At 36.4% G+C, this 18,040-nt stretch overlaps 1 protein-coding gene across 2 annotated transcripts in view; it reads right to left on the reverse strand.

The window, feature by feature from the left end:
- The window catches only part of sick (sickie), a 203,063-nt gene that overhangs the window by 161,186 nt on the left and 23,837 nt on the right, over positions 1 to 18,040 (reverse strand). Inside the window, exon 1 of one of the 2 annotated variants that reach the window (XM_068295755.1) lies at positions 12,902 to 14,603. The exons of the other annotated variant lie outside the window; for it this stretch is intronic. Within the exon in view, the coding sequence (XP_068151856.1) occupies positions 12,902 to 14,551 (1,650 nt within the window). The 5' untranslated portion in view covers positions 14,552 to 14,603. Of the gene's footprint in view, positions 1 to 12,901; positions 14,604 to 18,040 lie in introns of those variants that run through there. 2 annotated transcript variants of the gene reach the window in all.

An 18,040-nucleotide genomic window follows, 5' to 3' on the forward strand; every position in this document is an offset into this window, starting at 1 on the left:
ACCAAGAAACCACAAAGCAAACCAAGTAAAAAACGAAAAGTCTCTGGGACATTTTTATGACTTTTTCATAAGTTTTTCGCTTTTTCTCTTCTATTTATTTCTTTTTTTTTTTGCTTTTGTGGTTTTATTTTTTTGGGGGGCTTTGCGATTTGGTTGTGCTTTGGTATGTGGCACGCAAAGTAATTTTTCAATTTTATGCCACGCTGATAGGCTAGCACGATTTCCGCTGACTTGACAAATCGTGGAAAAATGAAATGTAAGCCTATACCTAGCCTGCTCACCTGTATATACATATGTACATATAAATGGCTATATATATGTACAGGGGAGAAAAAGTTTTATATTCCAACAGTTTTTCTCCTTTCTTTTTTTGTTTTTCGGTTAGTTGTACAACTGAAATTACGTGCAAAGAATCTCTTTTCTGGTAAGTCCTTTTGAACCATGATTTTTTTTTTTTTTTGTTGTTGTCGTCGTTGTCGTTGTTGATGATGATGATGAGGCATAAGCGCAAGCCCAGCGGGACCAGGTTCCTAATATGTTTAGGGTTTTTGCCTCTGACACTTAAGTGAAATCAGCGAAAATATAAATAAATCATTTAAAATAGTAAATCAAGTAAACTCTATGACACTAGGCAATACTCTATTAATAGTAATGAATTGAGAAAATAATTATCACAATTTGCATTATTTTTCACTAAAACATAAAAATGATACCAAATTTTTAAAGAATTTTGCATTTTCGTCTTTGGCCATGACTCTTCCGCATCTTTTTGGTGGAGAACAAAACTTTTCTTTATGTTTTATGTTTTACGACTAAAAAGTCAACCTAATTGGGCTATAAATCGAATCTATGTAGTATTAAACTTAAATGATTATAAGCTTGTCCTTTGATAGAGATCATAATACTTCTCTTACGTGGGCACGAGTGACAAGTGAAAACGATTTAAATGGCCATCAATGTGAATGGAATAAATTTATCAACTAAATTTTTTTTTTTGAGGATTGTAGTTGAGCTTAAATGTAAATGGCTCTTAAGTCATCTCAAACTCACCTGAAACTTAGCAAATGCTTTTACAACTTTGCCTTCAGTCTTCTAATAGTGGTCATGCCCAGCTGGCCATTAAGAAATCACAGAACTAATCTCAATGGTTTTTGCCTTTAACGTTAACATCAACCATTCATCACGCAAAACAACAAAATGGCGCTAAGGGCAGCAAAGTGGCTAAAATACGAAGGAAGGACCAACTAAATGGTCCGAACCGACCGACCCTTCTTCCCAGTCCAAAACTGGATGTGGCTGGAAAAAGATGAATGACTTGACAAATGCGCTGGTCATGAATCAAATATCAATTTGACAAGCAGAAAAGCTCAAGACTTAAGACCTAGACTCCCTTTTCGACTATGACTCCTCGGGTCTCAGGTGCCAACTTAATTCAATTTAATTGTGGGCAGCGTGTAAATGACGTTCAGAAAAGCCAATTTCAAGTTAGTTTCTTGCTTTACTTTCAGTTTTTTGCTTTTCCCTTATATTTTGGGGATAAACTTTATCGTTGCACTTTTCCTTGGGAAAACTGATTTTGGTGTTTATTAAAAGTTGAAGTGCAAGTTTTAGATTGCCTATCAAAACTTGATGACGTTTCATTAAAACAGGAAGTGGCAAGACTGAGGAGAAGACAGCAATATATACATATATATAGACTATGTCTAGGGATTTGCATAGCATAGAACAAACGTGAACATTAATTATAAATAAAGCACATTTCAGCCACCCACCACTTTGCCCTCTTTTGCAAATCAACTTGATTAATAGTGTGCGTCCGTTCAGAAATCTTCATGTCATTCTCTGCCAGCCGGACTGGGGTCGTCGTCTCATTCAGATAAATGAAAAGCAAACAATTAACCCAACAAAAACTGTCACCTGGGGAAAAGGTCTTATCTAAGAGACAAACGCGACCGTGCCAACATCCTGACAGAGTGAGAGTGAGACACACAGAGAGTTTGCAGTTTTCATAGTCGCTTTTCGTTTGCCGAGGCATACGATAGTTCATTTTTATGACCAAAAAATCGCCGGAACTTGAAACGTATACTATGGCGGATGCGGATGCCACAGCAGACCATGGCAATATGTCGCCAGTCGATAGCCCAAACACACACCCTCAAACACACAATCATTGCTATGCAAATCTATGCCAAATACAGCAACATTTATGCTAGCAAAAGAAAAAAGAAAGATTTTGACTAGTATTTTCTCGCTTTTAGTTTTTATACATTTTTTTTCATCTGAAGTGTGTTTGGCTTTTGTGGGTGTGGAGTGGAACAGTTTTTTCTACATATACATATGTATGTCCATATGCAAAACGAAAGAGAATTCTCCATTTCAGATGTTGCATAAGTGAGAAATAAAAGCGAGGGTTGCATGACACAGCGAGGAGAGATACATAAGTAACTTTTAAATCTAATCTAAACTATGAATTTCAAAGTTTGAGATAACAAAGGGGCAAAAAGTGATGTTGTATAAAACCAGGAACTTTTTTATAAAACTAAAATTATTTGATATATGTATAAAACTATAATCAGACTTAAATGATTTGTTTTAGCCAACTTTAGCTGTCAGAGTAACATACTATTTAACCTTCATTTATTATTTGTATTATTTTCTCCGCAGATTTCATTTTAAATAAACCCTCTGCAATGGAATTGCAGCTTTGTAGCTTAAAAGCTTTTGCTCCATCCTTTTTTCGAGCATCATTTACACCATCCACACTGTTTTTCATTCAATATTTAAAAACGAAAGAGAAGACTAGGCAAAAGTTTGAGGAAAAGGGGGTGGCAGATAGGGATAACCAGAAAAATTGCATATTTAAACTATTTTCACTATTTTTGTGTACTTGATAGTTGTAACCTACTACCAACGTGAAGTTGTTGTGGTTCGGCACACAGCTGAAGTGCGGCTAGTGGAGAAATCCTCTTCTCCGACAACCAGTTGAAATGTGGTTTCGGCAATATTAAAAATTCGCCCTCATTAGAAGCTTGAAGAGGGATGCTGTGAGTGCTGACACATTTCTTCGTTCTCTTTCTATACCCTTAAAAAAATGGTATATTAATTTTACTCAGAAGTTTGCAATACATAGAATGTATTAAGAATATTTTCCATTTAATTTGGTATATATAATGACAAAGTATGTATGTTTAAGTCACCAAATTTGATATAAAGACTTGCTTAATGTGCGCGCAGATTATGTTTATCATTATTTTTGCCACCGCTTCTTCTGCCTTCATAAGTTTTTCTACTCGTAAGGGTATACAAACTTCGGCAGAGGAGAACTTTTTCATCAATTTTCTCTATCGTAACCCTCAATTTCTAATAATGTAATTTGGTAAACGTCTGAAATAAGAAGATGGAGAAGTATATTTCCCCCATTATTTGGCAAAGTGTTCCCATCACGTTTTTAGCATGAGAAGTTGGAGGTTCAAAAGTATTCTAACGAAGGCAGTTAGCCAAATATTTGCAAGTTGCATTGCAGCAGCACAAAATTGATGACACAAGCGGAAACACAATTACTGGCCATGACACCTTCTAGAGCACGAGCACAATGAGGGTGGTGATGGAGAAAGCTTAGAAGAGAGAAGGGAAAACTCTACCCAAATCCAGACACATCCTTGTATCTTACCCTATCCAAAACGAATGCAAATACAAGCCAAAAACATTTGCACGCACATTTTCCAAGGGGTGCAAGAAATTAAAATCTAATAACACAGCTCACAGCATAAATATTTGTTATACTTTCTCCTTGATGAAGTTCCACATACAGATTCCCTTTTTTCTCAAAACGGCAGAGATGGCGAGAGTCAACCCTCTTTGGTACACAGTGGAGTTAAAGGTGGTTGGTGGGTGGGTCAAAGTGGAAAATAGGAAAAAACAAATTATCCTACAGAAACCGGAAGGGAACTGCAACAGACATTGTTGATATGGCAACCTGTGCAACATTTTTAGGTAAAAAGGGCTTCTGTTTTTCTCGATGTCTGGGCTTGTTTCTCTAGATTGCTCTTTGTTGTCATGGGTCTTTCTGTGTTCTGTTTGTGTTTGTGTTTGAGTGTGTGTGTGTGTACTTTGGGTGGTTGATAGACCTCAATGAAAAGGGGGACATCGAGGGTTGCCCAAACAGTGAGTGGAAAATTGATGCATTGATAGATTTAGATGCTCGATGTTATCACCCCTTTTGAAGTTTTCAATCTTTTAGTCATGCGCAAAATATTGGAAAAGATTAGTTAATATGATCGAGGCTTAAGACGGCATATCTATAATAGATTATGTTGTAGTTTAAATGATTGATGTTTTCGATTGAGATAAGAGGGGAAGAACAAAACAAAAATAAAATACACAATAATGTTGATTCTGCTTATGTTAGTGTTGTCTACAGAAACGTTTTAGGATGTGTTTTGATTCTGGTTTAAAATAATTTATTCTTAAGTTGTTTCCGAATCAACCATTTGAAGAATAACACAATTTTTCATTTTTCTTCTCGCTTTGTAGAAATACATAAAAAACGCCATTAAATCTGAAAGTATTTTATGGGCCCTTTTTTTGTTAACCATTTGTCCCAATAATTCGTCACAGAATGTATTTTATTTTCGAACAACCCTATTCTGGCATTTCATTTTAAAAACTAACACTTTTGGATTTTTGTCTATGGCAGGTCTATTACCAGGTATGACAACATGCCGGGGGGTTTATTTTGGTTTATTATTCCTTGCCTTATGCTGGTTCTAATGCATTTTAACTATATATAAAATTTTTAATTTGATTTTACTTGCAGTTGACGTAAACGGATAAGTGTAAATATCCCAAAGACACCAACATGATTGATAGAATGGAGAAAAGGCTCAAACTCTTTGAAATTCAATATGTGTGCCCCGCGCTACTACCCTGTCAGTGCGTTCTTTAAAGGTCTTAGAAAATGGCAAGCCAATACAAAATCAATTATGGCATGCCATATATCATGAGGGTCCTGTGAATGGGAACCAATGCCTGTTTGTGTGGCTGTGTGTGTATGCCTGTGTTTGTGTAAAGCAAGCTCTAAGCCTGTGTAAAGCATCCTGTAAAAACTATAAATGGCATCAACAACTGAAAGGAGTGGAGGTGGGAGGTGGGACAGCGGGATGTCGTCTGTGTGGGTGTGTGTGTAGGCTTATGTGTGTTTGACTGCGGCTAATATTTATTTCCGGCAAATAAATCCCTCCGTTAAAACCAAAGCCAACCCCCAAAAGGACTGCAAAGCAGGCAAAAAAAAAAAAAGTAAACCAGGTTATTAATTTCTCACAAAAGGTCTACAAATGTTTTCTTCACAATACCCTAACAACAAAGGGTATTACATAATATTGATCGCATATCTGTCAAGTAGAAACTTACAGCAATTCAGACCCCAATCGATTAAAAGACATTTTTTAATGTTACACAGGAAAACTTTTTTTAGAGAAAATCTATTTTACAAAATAAACAAAAGTCTAGTATCATCATGTTACTAAAATGCCTTTCCAAATGATTCCACAAGGGTATCCAAAAGTGCCGTTTGGCACATTGATTTGACTTTGCTTTTTGTTTTAGTTTTATGGCATTTATGTCACCCTTATTGATGGCCTCCCAGTTGGCTCCCGTGGCCTATAATAAATTCTCATGTTTGTTATAAGTCTTATCACTACGGTTACGGTATCTTAGTTGGGGTATGCATCGTTTTTTTTGTCTTGCTTGCTGGTTGGTCTAATTAGTGCTTTAACTAAATGTTTAATGCCATTTATAACTTGGTAGAAAGCAACTTAAGAAAAACTTAATCAAAACTAAAGTAAAGTGAAGTGAAATGGTAATGGAAATGCAAAGATGAAACGTAAAGAAAGTTTCCACTTTTCTCTCTATCTCTTCTGCTGCACTTGTTCCTCCCTCTCTTCACACTCACATTCATTCTCTTTGTTGTTTGCCAAACTCTTTTTGTCCATTCACAGCCAAAAGTTATGCAAACAATATTTTTGTAGACTAAGTCAAAAAGTTTATAATGGAGTGGGGTATATAAGACTATCTGAATGAAGTAGGTAGCGGAAGATAACAAAGAAAAAAAGAGAATAATGACAAGAATTCAAATCTTAATAAGCGATTATTATATTATATTTATAATTATATAAATTAATAAACTAAATTGGTCAAATAAATTATTATTTCAAGTAAATGCAGCAAATATTTAATATAGTGGATTAAATAACTTTTTGAGAAGAAGTGAGCAGAGAAATTTTAACAATTATTTATTTTTTTAACCTAAAACAATACTCACAATTGTTCAAACAATACTAAGGATGAAGTCTTTATTAAATGCAATCAACTGCCCTGAAGGAATGCCTTTAAAAAGTCATCAGCAGGGTGAGAAAATAAGATGAGGTAAAAAGAGTTTCCCAGGCAACAGCATTTAGATCTCAGCTCAGAGCTTGTATTCCGATGCTCTTTTTATTTTCACCTTGCTCTGAGTGCATTTTCATCTTCTACAGTCACATTTGTATAAGCTGTTTGCAAGTTTATCTTTTTCTTTGGTCTCTTGGCAATGGGATCCTATCCCGCCCGCACTTCCTGCATTGCACTGATTTATTTGCAAATGTTTCGTGCTGCCTTTCAAATGCACAAAAGCCAACAGAAAACAAAAATGAGAAGAAAGTAGAAAATGTAAATAATTGCATAAATCTTCATCTCAAGCAAATGCCAGAACAATGCAATTATTTTATAGATACATTGAGAGAAATCCGACTTATGGGTATGCGTGTATGTTCCATCACTTTGGGCATTGGCTTTTGAACTGACTAAGTTGAGTAATTAATTGCATATTTTTGGCTTAGCTGCAAGCTGGGTAAAAAACTTTTTAATTAGTTGCACAAACATCAGGAAATGGCAACAATAACCGAATAACCGAACATGGCGAGCAGGCGCACAGTGCAGTCAAGTGTAAAGCAGTTGGCCAAAAATTTAATAAATAAATTTGCCAATAAGGCCCAAAAATGCGAATGGCGATGGCCCGTGGCCCATAGCCCATAGCCGGAAAAGTAGTTTAAAATATGCATTAAGCGCTGAAAAGTATGCTACACTCTGTCGTGCAATCCTTTTTACTCTCTGCTACTGTTTCTCTTCGCCTCTTCCTCTCTCTCTCTCTCACTGGGGAAGCCTGCCAGGCTGCAGTTAGTAGCCAAAAATTATGGCTATAATTTTTCACTGGCAAAAAGACAAACCAGGCAGGCGATGAAGAGAAAGGAGGGGAAAAACTGAAAGAAGAAGGCACCTAACTCGAAGGCTTCAACCAAACTCACCGATTATCCCATAAGCAAAAACTAAAGCACCACCACCACCAACAACAACAACAACAACTGCAAATGAATATATAAACTTTCTACTCAGCCTGTTGGTTCTCCTTGCTCATGCACACTAACAGGAACTGGGAACATTATAAATCTGCCATGATTATTATAATATAATATCCACAAGTTGACAAGTTTATTTAGTGAAGGAATGCAGCTGGAATTTAGTTTAAAATTGTTTATAAAATAAAAACCATGGATTTTTAGGGGTTTTTTTTTAAAGAGAGTTCTGACATAGAGAAATCGAAAAGGCATTTTAAAAGGCACTTTTAAAGAAAATGTTTTTAAAAATGCAGAACTTCTGAAGCCAATTTAAAGAATTTCTTTAAGTTTATCATTAATTAAACTAACGTTTTAACTGGCATGGATCTGCTCTCAACAGTGAAACTAATCTTCGGTGTGTCAGAAGTGTTTCTGTTCCTTGCCTTCCCTTTAACGCTCTCCCTCTTGGTTTAATGTTCTCCATAAAATTGCAATACGCACGCCAAAAAGTCTCCTTGCCCGTATGTCTGTCTGTCTGTCTGTCTGTTTGAGTGCTGTCTACGCCGAGTCTGATATGTTTTAAGCATAAGTGCAACGCATTTAGCTGTCAGGGATGCATTTGTAAAAGTAGAACTAACTGGGTCTTTAAAGTCCCTCATGACGAAGGCAACAACTAAAGTGGACCACCTCGATAATAGAAAGGGGGCCTACAGAAGCAGTCGTTGCAAAATTCTTAAAGCGTGAAGTAAAAATATGAAATGTGCATTTAAGCAACCAAGGAAATCCTCCATCGTAGTTATCGTTCTTGTTCGTTCCCCGTTCCTCCTCGACCTCTGCCTCTGAGCCTTGTCACATGTGGCCCGGAATGAAGCATTAATAACATTGTCGGGCTTCCATTAAACGCCTCTTTGGCTTTTCCCTCTGTTTTCAGCCTCCGACATCTTTCTGCCTCTGGACGCGACTCAGCTGGCCATAAAATTAATGTGGAATATTAAACCATATATATTATTATATTTTTACTAAAGAGACAAAGACGAACTGAGAGTGCAAGCGAGAAAAATGCTCCCTGCACAAAATGTTTTCAATATAAATTGCCGCTTAATGGGCGTGGCAATGAAGAGACACATTTTAACCATATTGACAGTGGCAGTTGCTTATCAACTCTGTTTTTATAATTGTTGATTGCAAAAAATATAAAAGAGGATTTTGTATTTTACTTCTTTTTTGTTTTTTTTTTTTCGTTGTGGTCGACATTCATTTTAAATAGTTCCGAATTGGTTTGAGTGAGAAATATCTGTTGCATATGATTTTTATTTCGCTTCATTGAAGAATGCAATTTTCGAATGGTTTTTAATGCTCTAAAAATACCCATGGGTAGATTAGCTATCGTAGGAAGCTGGACTATGCACAAAAGGCAGAACTCAATATGTTCGAAAAGAAAAGTTATTATAGTCTAAATTATATACAGAACTTTCATATCAGAAGAGTCCATTGAATATGTTAATAACTAAAATATAGGTAATACGCAATAAGATAACAACAGCCAATTAATTTAAAATAGAAATTAACGATTTAGAATGTTATGAGTTTAAAAATTTGGTGTACAAAAATACTATACTATATACTTTTTAATCATCTACAGCGAAACCAATGAAAATATTCTGGACTTGGATTGGCTGCAACTCATCCCTGGCCACATTGGCTGTGAATCGGGGCATAGCTGGCACCTTGTGCAAATAAAACACCTCCACCGGGCTGGGGATGTTTAGTTGTATATAAAGCTAAGCTACCTTCTTCTTTTAATTACTATCTGTCTTTAGCTTAAGCTTTTTCGTCGACTGCTGTGTTAGTTGACGTAAATAAATAAATAAATAAAATAAATAAATTAGTTATTTATGTTAGCTTAAAATCCAATTTAACTATATTATAGATATAAAACTACTTTTATTTAAAAGAATCTAAGCCTCAAAACTTCAATCCCCCTTTAAACTTATTTTATATTCTATAGCTATTAACTATATCATATTGTTAACCGTAAAGAGTGTATACTATAGTCATGTGGTAGCCACACTTTAATCAAACTTAATTTTCTACTTTCTCTCTTAAATTGTTTTTTTCGCACAAAAAATAATAATAATTTTTGTACAAATCCCAGCCATTCATAATTATGTACAATTTCGCACATATGGCGTTGTTGGCATTCGATGCACATTTGCCAAAAGGCAGCGGAATGGTTTGGGCATAATTATAAAGTGCATTGAACATTTATTGCCAGTCATAAATCAAAAAGTTATTCCCCATGCCACAATCGAGATGATAGATAATCGCCAGGGACTGCGACACTTTTTACAACTTATTGGACTAATCAGCAAAAGGCCAACAAGAGACGGGGATGGACCATAAAGTAGCCACGAGACACGCGGCATGTGAGTTTTCCGTGGTTTAAGGGAGTTCTACATCGAATGAAATTGAACGCATAATCAACCCCTTTTTCAGTTGGACTAGCTATTTCTGCCTCTGACTGTGGTTTTTCTAGGCAGGAGGACAACAAGAACAACTATGCCTGACAGTTGACAGCTTAGCGCCTCGCGACAAATTCTTTTTGCCCAGAGACGAGGAATTTACAGGGATGGATGGCAGACAGATCGCCCAAAAACAGTAAACAGTGACCCGGGAAAACGGTCTATGTTGGAAATTGCATGCCTCAGTGCTGTTGCAATTTGCAATTGAGACTTGAGGCTCGTTGAGAATCAGCAGGCTGAGTTTTTCCTCTTCTGTGAAGCAGTTGGGGATGGCGATTAAAAGTGGGTGTTCATCGATTGGAAGCTGGGCGAGTGGTGTGTCAGTGTATATTTGGGGTACAAACATTGGGCTAGGCTGTAATTTATGGTTTTGGTAAAGGCAAAAGGCAGAAGCTTGTCAATGTGACCGTTTGCATAAATTGGAAATGCCTTTGTTTGGTTTGACTTTGATACGAGGCAGCAGGAGATGGCAAAAGAGTACCATAGACGTTTTGTTTCTTTATTGGCTTAAAGTCCCAGTTAGTAGGGCGTTAAACCAAAAACCACTTTACTTGCAGGAAGTTTTCTGGATATTAGCAAAACCAAGATATCTCAAATTAGAAGTAAAATGTTTTTATTAATTATGTTATGAATGTTTGCTGTGATAAGTAAGAATACACAAACCAGTTTCATTGACATAATCTATCATAAAATAAAGTTTGTTATTTAAGACCACAAAAATTAAATTTTAAATTACATATCTCATGTTTATGACACCAAAATATTAACATTATGTCACATCACTCTCAAGCTGCAGGCAAATCTTATCTATAAGAGCATTAGACTGCTTTAGATCTAGGACTAAAACAAGTATCTGAAAACACTCATCAGGTGACAACTAAACAACTATCTACCCTTAATGCATCTGCACCTGTCTCCATACACCCCACAAAATGGTTCGTTAGCCCATAAAAGATACAGTCATTTATTTCAACAATTTTTTCACCTGCTTAACAAATGCACAGATGTACACAATTGTCTGCGGGAAGAAAATTTTCCCCTCAAAATATATTTCAAAACTCTTAACGCATATTGGCGTATTTGAACTATTTTGGTTATTAGATCAGGTGACAATTATGTATCTCATCTAAAAATTCTTTAGAATATGATTCCTAAGGTAAATGTGAATTATTATATGCGTTTGATTAGAAACAGAACTTCTCATTAAAAAAGTTCAAGATATTTTCTTAAATGAATTGAGCTTGGTTACTTAAAGAGGATTAAGTCATACTTTTTATGTGTTTTTCTAATGGACATAAGCCATGGATGGAGATAAGTTTTTATGAAAATCCTTCTTCCCTTTTTGTATACCATTCGGTGAAAAAGAAACATTTTCAATTCCCTAATGAAAATGTCTTGAATTTTGTCATTAAACTTTGCCCTTACCCATCCATTCTTAGTGTACCACCCTAATCTACCTATACATGCGGTATCAATGTGGCAGTAAGTGTAACTCGCATATCTTAAGCTGGTAATGATTACGATTGCGGCATGTTCATGTTCAGTTTTTTGTCGCACTTGTCGCCATTTGCCGGCTCACTTATCTTAACGACCGGGCAACTTAACAAGTCTTATTATGCATCTTGAATCAACCCCAGGGAGTGCCGCTCTTGCCGTTGATCTGCTCCAGTCAACCTCACTTCTTTCCCTTCCTGTGAGCAACCTTCCTTCTGTATTACGCAACCCCCTTTTGCCGTATATGTGAGTATAAATTATCAAAATATCCATGAAACTGCAGTTTGCAGGAATTCCACATTGGCTTCGTGGGCTATGGGAGAGTAGTGGCGGGGTTGGTTTTTGGATTTTGTATTTTGGGTCTTTGGTCTGGTGATTGCAACAACTTTGATGCTGCTGCTGCTACTGATGCTCCACCTCCTTTTCGTACTCCTGCTGCTGTTTTCTTTCAAGCGTCAAGTGGCTGTAGTGCCTCTAGGGAGCAATCAATCCTTGCGTATTCGCTGTTCGCTTCATTAGTTTTTCGCTCTTTTCCAAACAAAAGGGAAAGAGAATAAGAGAGAGAGAGAGAGACAGAAAATGAAAGAGAAGAGTATACTTTTCGCACCAGCTGTTTACTTGCAATCTTTCGACGACTTTTAATGGAATTGAATTAAAAATTGTTGCCCTGGTGTTGAGTTACTGACTTCCCACACACTCACACAACAAACACACAGCGCACACACATACACACACAAAGTCTACACATCATTCTATCCTCTTTTCTATTCAATTTTCTCTGCACTTGCCACAGGCATTTTCTATCATTTGTAAATTGAAATGCTTCGCTGTAAATTTTTGCTTTGAGGCAAAAAAACAACAACCAGAATCAGCATCAGAATCGAAATTTCTCCCCTTCTGGGCAATTTTCGAATGTGGTAGTAGTTGTAGTTGGAGTCCAGCTACTGTTGTAATAGACTGGGCCGAAACCATCTAATGAACGGGCAAACCCAAAAGAGAGGGCAACCATTGAAGCATACTTTTTGGCGCATTCACTTCAAGGACCTGTGAAGTGTCAAGTGCAGTTCTTTTCACAAAATTCAAATTGGTGGTTCCAAATGGGGGATGGTTCTCTTAGTCGCAAAAGTAAATGGATTGTAAATACTAGATGTTCGCAGCAGGAAAACCATCAGCAGTAGCAGCAGGAACAGTAGCAGGAGGTTCAAGTGCGCATCTTTCGGGGGTTGCGGGGCATCAGCTGTAAAACTGAAGGTGGAATAATACAAAAAAAAACACGCGGCGTGTCGACAAAAAGTAAAAGCACTTAATCAAAGTGAAAGTGAGGGAAAATCATTGTCGTTTTTAAATGAATTAACTTTATCAATTCTTTTCCATAATCTATCAATTATAGAACACAAAGGACTATTGCAAACCCTTATGAACATTTTTTTGTTAGAAATAAGAGATAATTTTGTAGATCCTAGACGTTTGTAATGAAATTTATGATTTTTTGGAAAAAGAATGAAACACATTACTTACCTCAATATATCCCTGAACACTATCACATTGCTGAAGGACCAATATAGCTGGATTACCCCGCAAATCATCTGGGGAGCATGGCGATAGAAATCCACTATCCGCATCACTGTGTGTAGACAAAGGTCGAGATTTACGTATTTTATATTGAACATGCCGACTGGGCACTGGTCCAGGATTGAAGAGCACATAGTTTGATTCAATTGGAACAGTGTGAGATCGTTGATCCTTGCGTTGCTGGTGAAGCAAATGCTGCAGATGAAGCATATGATCCGTGCTGACCAATTCCGAGATGGCACGTTGGTCCACACAAGATTTCTCGCTGGATTTCTTGCCACCAACGCGAAAAGGTGAGAGATTAAGAAAGGTAAGTTTCTTTTTCACAGGATTTGATGAACTGCCACTGGAACTATTTGACGTGGATGATGTGGAAGATTCAACTAGAGCTGTTGATGTGGTTTCCGTATCTTTAGATTCTTGGCTATTGGACATGCTAGAGTTATTTAGAAGCTTCTCGAGATTCTGTTGTTCCAATTTGGCATTAACCAATTGTTCATTTGTATAAGGATTCGGTATGCCAATGTCCATTTCAAAGTCTCCCGGATCAATGACAAAATAATTATGATGATCGAAACTAGGAGGTCTGGGAAGTTCAGCTTCGGTTTCCCTTTCGGGCAGGGCAGATGTTTCAATAATTATGGTTTCTTCTAGTCCATCATCAAGTTCCAAATCCAGTTCCTCAGTATCATATATGACTTCGGGCACCAATTCCTCCTCATCTTCGCAGACCAAATGCTGGCGTGAACTAAATAAAGGATCTCTTAGACCATGATTGGCTGCAGTGGGATAACGCATGGCTTTCTCATTGATGAAATCGACGGGATCAAAGAGACAATAGTTGTCCATATGAGAAGTGACAACTTTACGCTGACGCACAGGAAGATTCTTTAATTTTTGACTATAATCCTCCAGGGAATCCTCATTATTGTTGGCCAACTCTGGTGCTGGCGGTGGAGGAGATAGCTCCTGATTGTTTGATATATCCTGATTGGATGGGTGGGGGGCTAGGCGTTCCTCTTGCTGCTGTTGTTGTAGATGTTGTTGCTGTTGAAGACTCTTGTGCGAGCCACGATGTAGGGTGGCAAATAGACCTCGAGCAATACAATTTTTCAGCTCACTCACGCGTCCTTTATAAGGACTCGATTGGGCACTACCCCCCACGCTGCCTCCACCGCCGCCTCCCAACTCCTCAAAGCCCAATTGTTTACTCAGTTCTTTACGCTCCTTTTTACTTAAGACAACCTTACCACGACTGGGCGTATTGGGCGCCGAATGTAGCATTCGGGACTCTCTCGAGGGTATTTGCGATAAAGGGGGTGGAGTGGGTGGCGGTGGTTCTCTATAGCCTGGCGGTGACTCTTGACGACCAACTATGCTTGTGGCATAGCTAACAGGCAGCCGATTCAGCTGATTAGCAGATGTCTCCTCATTTTTCTGGTGATTCTCAACCATTTGGCTAAACTCCAACTCCATGTAGTTGGCATAGGGTAAAGGCATTTGATGTTTCTTTTGCCTTTGCTTGGGCTTTGCCCCCAAATATTGTTGAGTCTTTTCCTCTTCGTTGGCATTGCGATCCGATTTACGTTCGTTCATTCTCACTAGTTTCTGTATGTTATGTATGTTTTTTTTTTTTTTTTTCTCCTTTTAAATTAATTTCATATTTTCGTTTTGTTTCATAAATCTTCAACATAAAAAATTTACACAGGCGTTAATGGGTTTTAACATGACCAAAGCCAAAAAAAAAAAAAACAAGAAAAAGGTCATTCTCTGTGTACATTTGTTTTGTAATTGGATTTCTGAGCTGATGCATGTCAAAGTTAAATTAAAACTGACCCTCAAAACAGGCAAACAACCACGAACCATGGAGTTTTGTGTCTGGTTTTGAAGTGTTCAACACAACAAAAACCCACAAAAAATAACAGAAGAAGCGGAAAAGGGCAACTCCAGTGCTTTATAATTTGTCTACAAAAGCAATTAACAGCCAGAGGAAACCGTTTAACTGCCAAAAAGGCCAGACCAGAAAGGATTCCTCAAGTTTCTCTAACATCAAAAACTCAGAGAAAATCATTTTTTCATAAACGCTGAAGAAAGGAATTTTTAAAGCCAACAATAGAATATTTGATTTCAGTAGTTTGTCGAAGAGAGAATCATAAATTCAACTCCTGAATTTTAACCACAAAGTTTAAGCAAACTAAAAATTTCATTTCAATTGGAGAAATTTTTCATTTTTGCCACAACACGAAAAAAAAACTAAACATGACCACAAATAAAAGGATTAAAAATATTTTTATGAGAATCAAGCAAACTCGGCACAGTTTGCTTGTTAGTTTTGTCAGTTATAAATTTATAATTGCTAACAATTTTTCGGGTAACCTGACAAAATGGAAAAAAGTTTAACCTAAAACCGATTTTCAAACAGATATTCGATGAGACGGTTTTGATTGAAAACTTTTAGACCGTAATTACAGATCAAAATTTATTTCAAATGAAAAGGTTAGACTGTTAAGCAGTGATAAATTGAATGGATTGGTATTGTAATGGTTTCCTAAAAACAACCTAAATATTATCAATATTGAAATTAAATACATCATGGAAAATATTCAATATTTCAATATTAGATTCACATTTAATTTATGAAAAAAATACTGCCAAAATGATAAAAGAAGTGGGAAACCACAAACCAACTATTCAATATTTTTATCTGTTGGATTCCTTTAAAGTTTTAGGATTTATTTATTGATTAAAAAATTATCCTTAGCAGGAATATTCCAAACCACAAATAAATGAAATATCTTTGAGAAAAAAAAAAAAACATTTTCTGCACTAAAAATGTATCAAATAAATGTTAGAAATGAAAAATGCAACAAAAATACATGTTCATACGTATGTATGTACATATGTATGTAGGTATGTATGGATACATTGTATGCATGATGTAGGAAGATAAATGTGTTCTTCTGTTCTGAAATGGTGTATGATGTATTGAAGTGACCAATGGAAATATGAAAACTGAGGCAATGGCACATGACAATTTGTATGTGAATGTGTATAAATTTGTGGATAAGAAAAATAGCTTAGGTAGAAAGCAAAATGAACAAACTAAATGTTATATAATTGAAAAACTATGTACAGCTTCATTAAGAAAATGATTGAAAAACTTCAAAGTACTTTAGTACTTAAAAAGACTAGCTGGTATAGCTTTTCATTTTCTTTTCTCTTTGAGGAAATATCCTGGAGGTGATTAATGACAAAGGCCCCAAATATATACTTTAATTTTAACATTAACCAAATTAAAGTCGAAACTCTTACAAAAACTATGCTCAAAACAATGACCAAACAAATTAAAGGCAAACAGTAACGAACAGCAGAAAAAAGTAAAAGAGAGGAAATTATAGGCTCAACCGAAATGGAAAAAGTTTTATTGCCAAGCAAATTGAAAATGGCCAGACAACTGGGTCGTCTGTTGAAAAGGCCAACAAGTTGCATAATTGTTGGCGCATGATAAAATTAAATGGCATAAAATGAGCACTTCCAAGGTAGAGTCTCTATGTTACTAATACATTACCGGCTAACTTTTTTCATGTTTTTTTGCAATTAAAATGTTAATTCCAAAATTGAATTGCCAAGTCCGAGTATGGCCAGAATCAAGCTAATTAGTTCAGTGCTACAAGGCCAATGCTCTGTAAGGACTCTCGGTTTCTAACAACTAAAAACAAAGTGAGGGAAAGCAACACTTAAAGTTCAACACTTTTCTCCCATTCACTTGGTTTCGTCTTCCTTCTTTCGTCTTTGGCAGTCCTGGTTACTGGGCAAAGTTGACAAAATACTTGTCAAGATTTGTGCATTGAGTTTGTAAAGCTCCACCCTCTACTTTGGTTTCCTTTTTATCTTTTCTTATGCTTCTGTTGTTGCTCTTGTTGTAATTGCTCTGTGCCCTAAAGTTTCTGAAAGCCGCATGTTTGCTGCGGTCTCTGGCAGTTCGTGCAGAAAAATCACAGCCTTTTGCTTCGCCCACTTCTTCTATTCACTCTACTACCACCTTCAAGTGTATTTCCCTTTTGGCCATCAAACCGCAAACTTTACGAGTTGATAGCTGAAATAAAGTGGAGCATGCATTGCGGCGCTTTCAGCTTACACCCCTGCCCCGCAATCTTAGTCGTCCACAGGAAAAAAACTCTAACTGCTGCCACTTCATGACATCATTTTATTTGCACTCAATCTCATTCCCAGCCATTCTCCATCCAGAACTCTTTGTCCCCCCCAAGAGTTGGTTTAGAAATGCTTTCTATTTGTAAAAGTGTGGGCTCTTTTCTTCATTCTTTATTTGTACATTGCTTTGATCACCTACTCTAAACAACCTGTTAATGCTGGTCAAAAAACATATGAAACAATCAGACCGAATTTTTAACACTCTTGAATTCAAAAGGCTTTGAGAGTAACTTAAGTGGAACAAAGGCTTTGAAATTCATTTTCAATTCTTTTTCAATTTGACCACATCAATAATTTCTATTACCGAAGTGTTTAAAAAACAAAATATTATTTGTAAGCCGCTTAAAAGTTTCTTTTAAAAAATTTATCAATCTCAATAAATAACAAAATTATTATCTATGCCGTATAAAGCAAATTGTAGAAGCCAATTTTAAGTCGAATTCAAAAAATACCCTTAATTCAAAGAGTATAATAAAGTAGCGAAGTGCCTGTCGTCATCTTTGTTGTTGCTTTTGTTTTGATATGATATAAAAAGAGAACATGGAACAGAGAATGAACAAAAAAAATGAACTATGTATATGTACATGCGTATGACAGTTTCAAACACTTCTAAAGAGTTTTGAGTTATGTGGCAAGTTGGCAAAAACAAAGAAAAATCCCAAGCGAAGAGGCGTCAACCAAAGTTTTGGCACGTCGAGAAATGTGTGTGGATATGTCCACTACCTCTTCATTATTAAGCCCCCCTTAAACCGAAAAATGCAAAGACGAAAAGATACTCTTGAACAAAATTTATGTGCAATTCAATTAAAGAGCAATTTGCGAAAAGTCCTCATATTTTTGTTAGTTAACGAGCAACGCAAAGCAGAGTTAGTC

The sequence above is a fragment of the Drosophila tropicalis genome, unplaced genomic scaffold (assembly GCF_018151085.1).
Source record: "Drosophila tropicalis isolate 14030-0801.00 unplaced genomic scaffold, ASM1815108v1 contig_845, whole genome shotgun sequence".
In the NCBI taxonomy this organism is placed as follows: Eukaryota; Metazoa; Arthropoda; class Insecta; order Diptera; family Drosophilidae; genus Drosophila; species Drosophila tropicalis.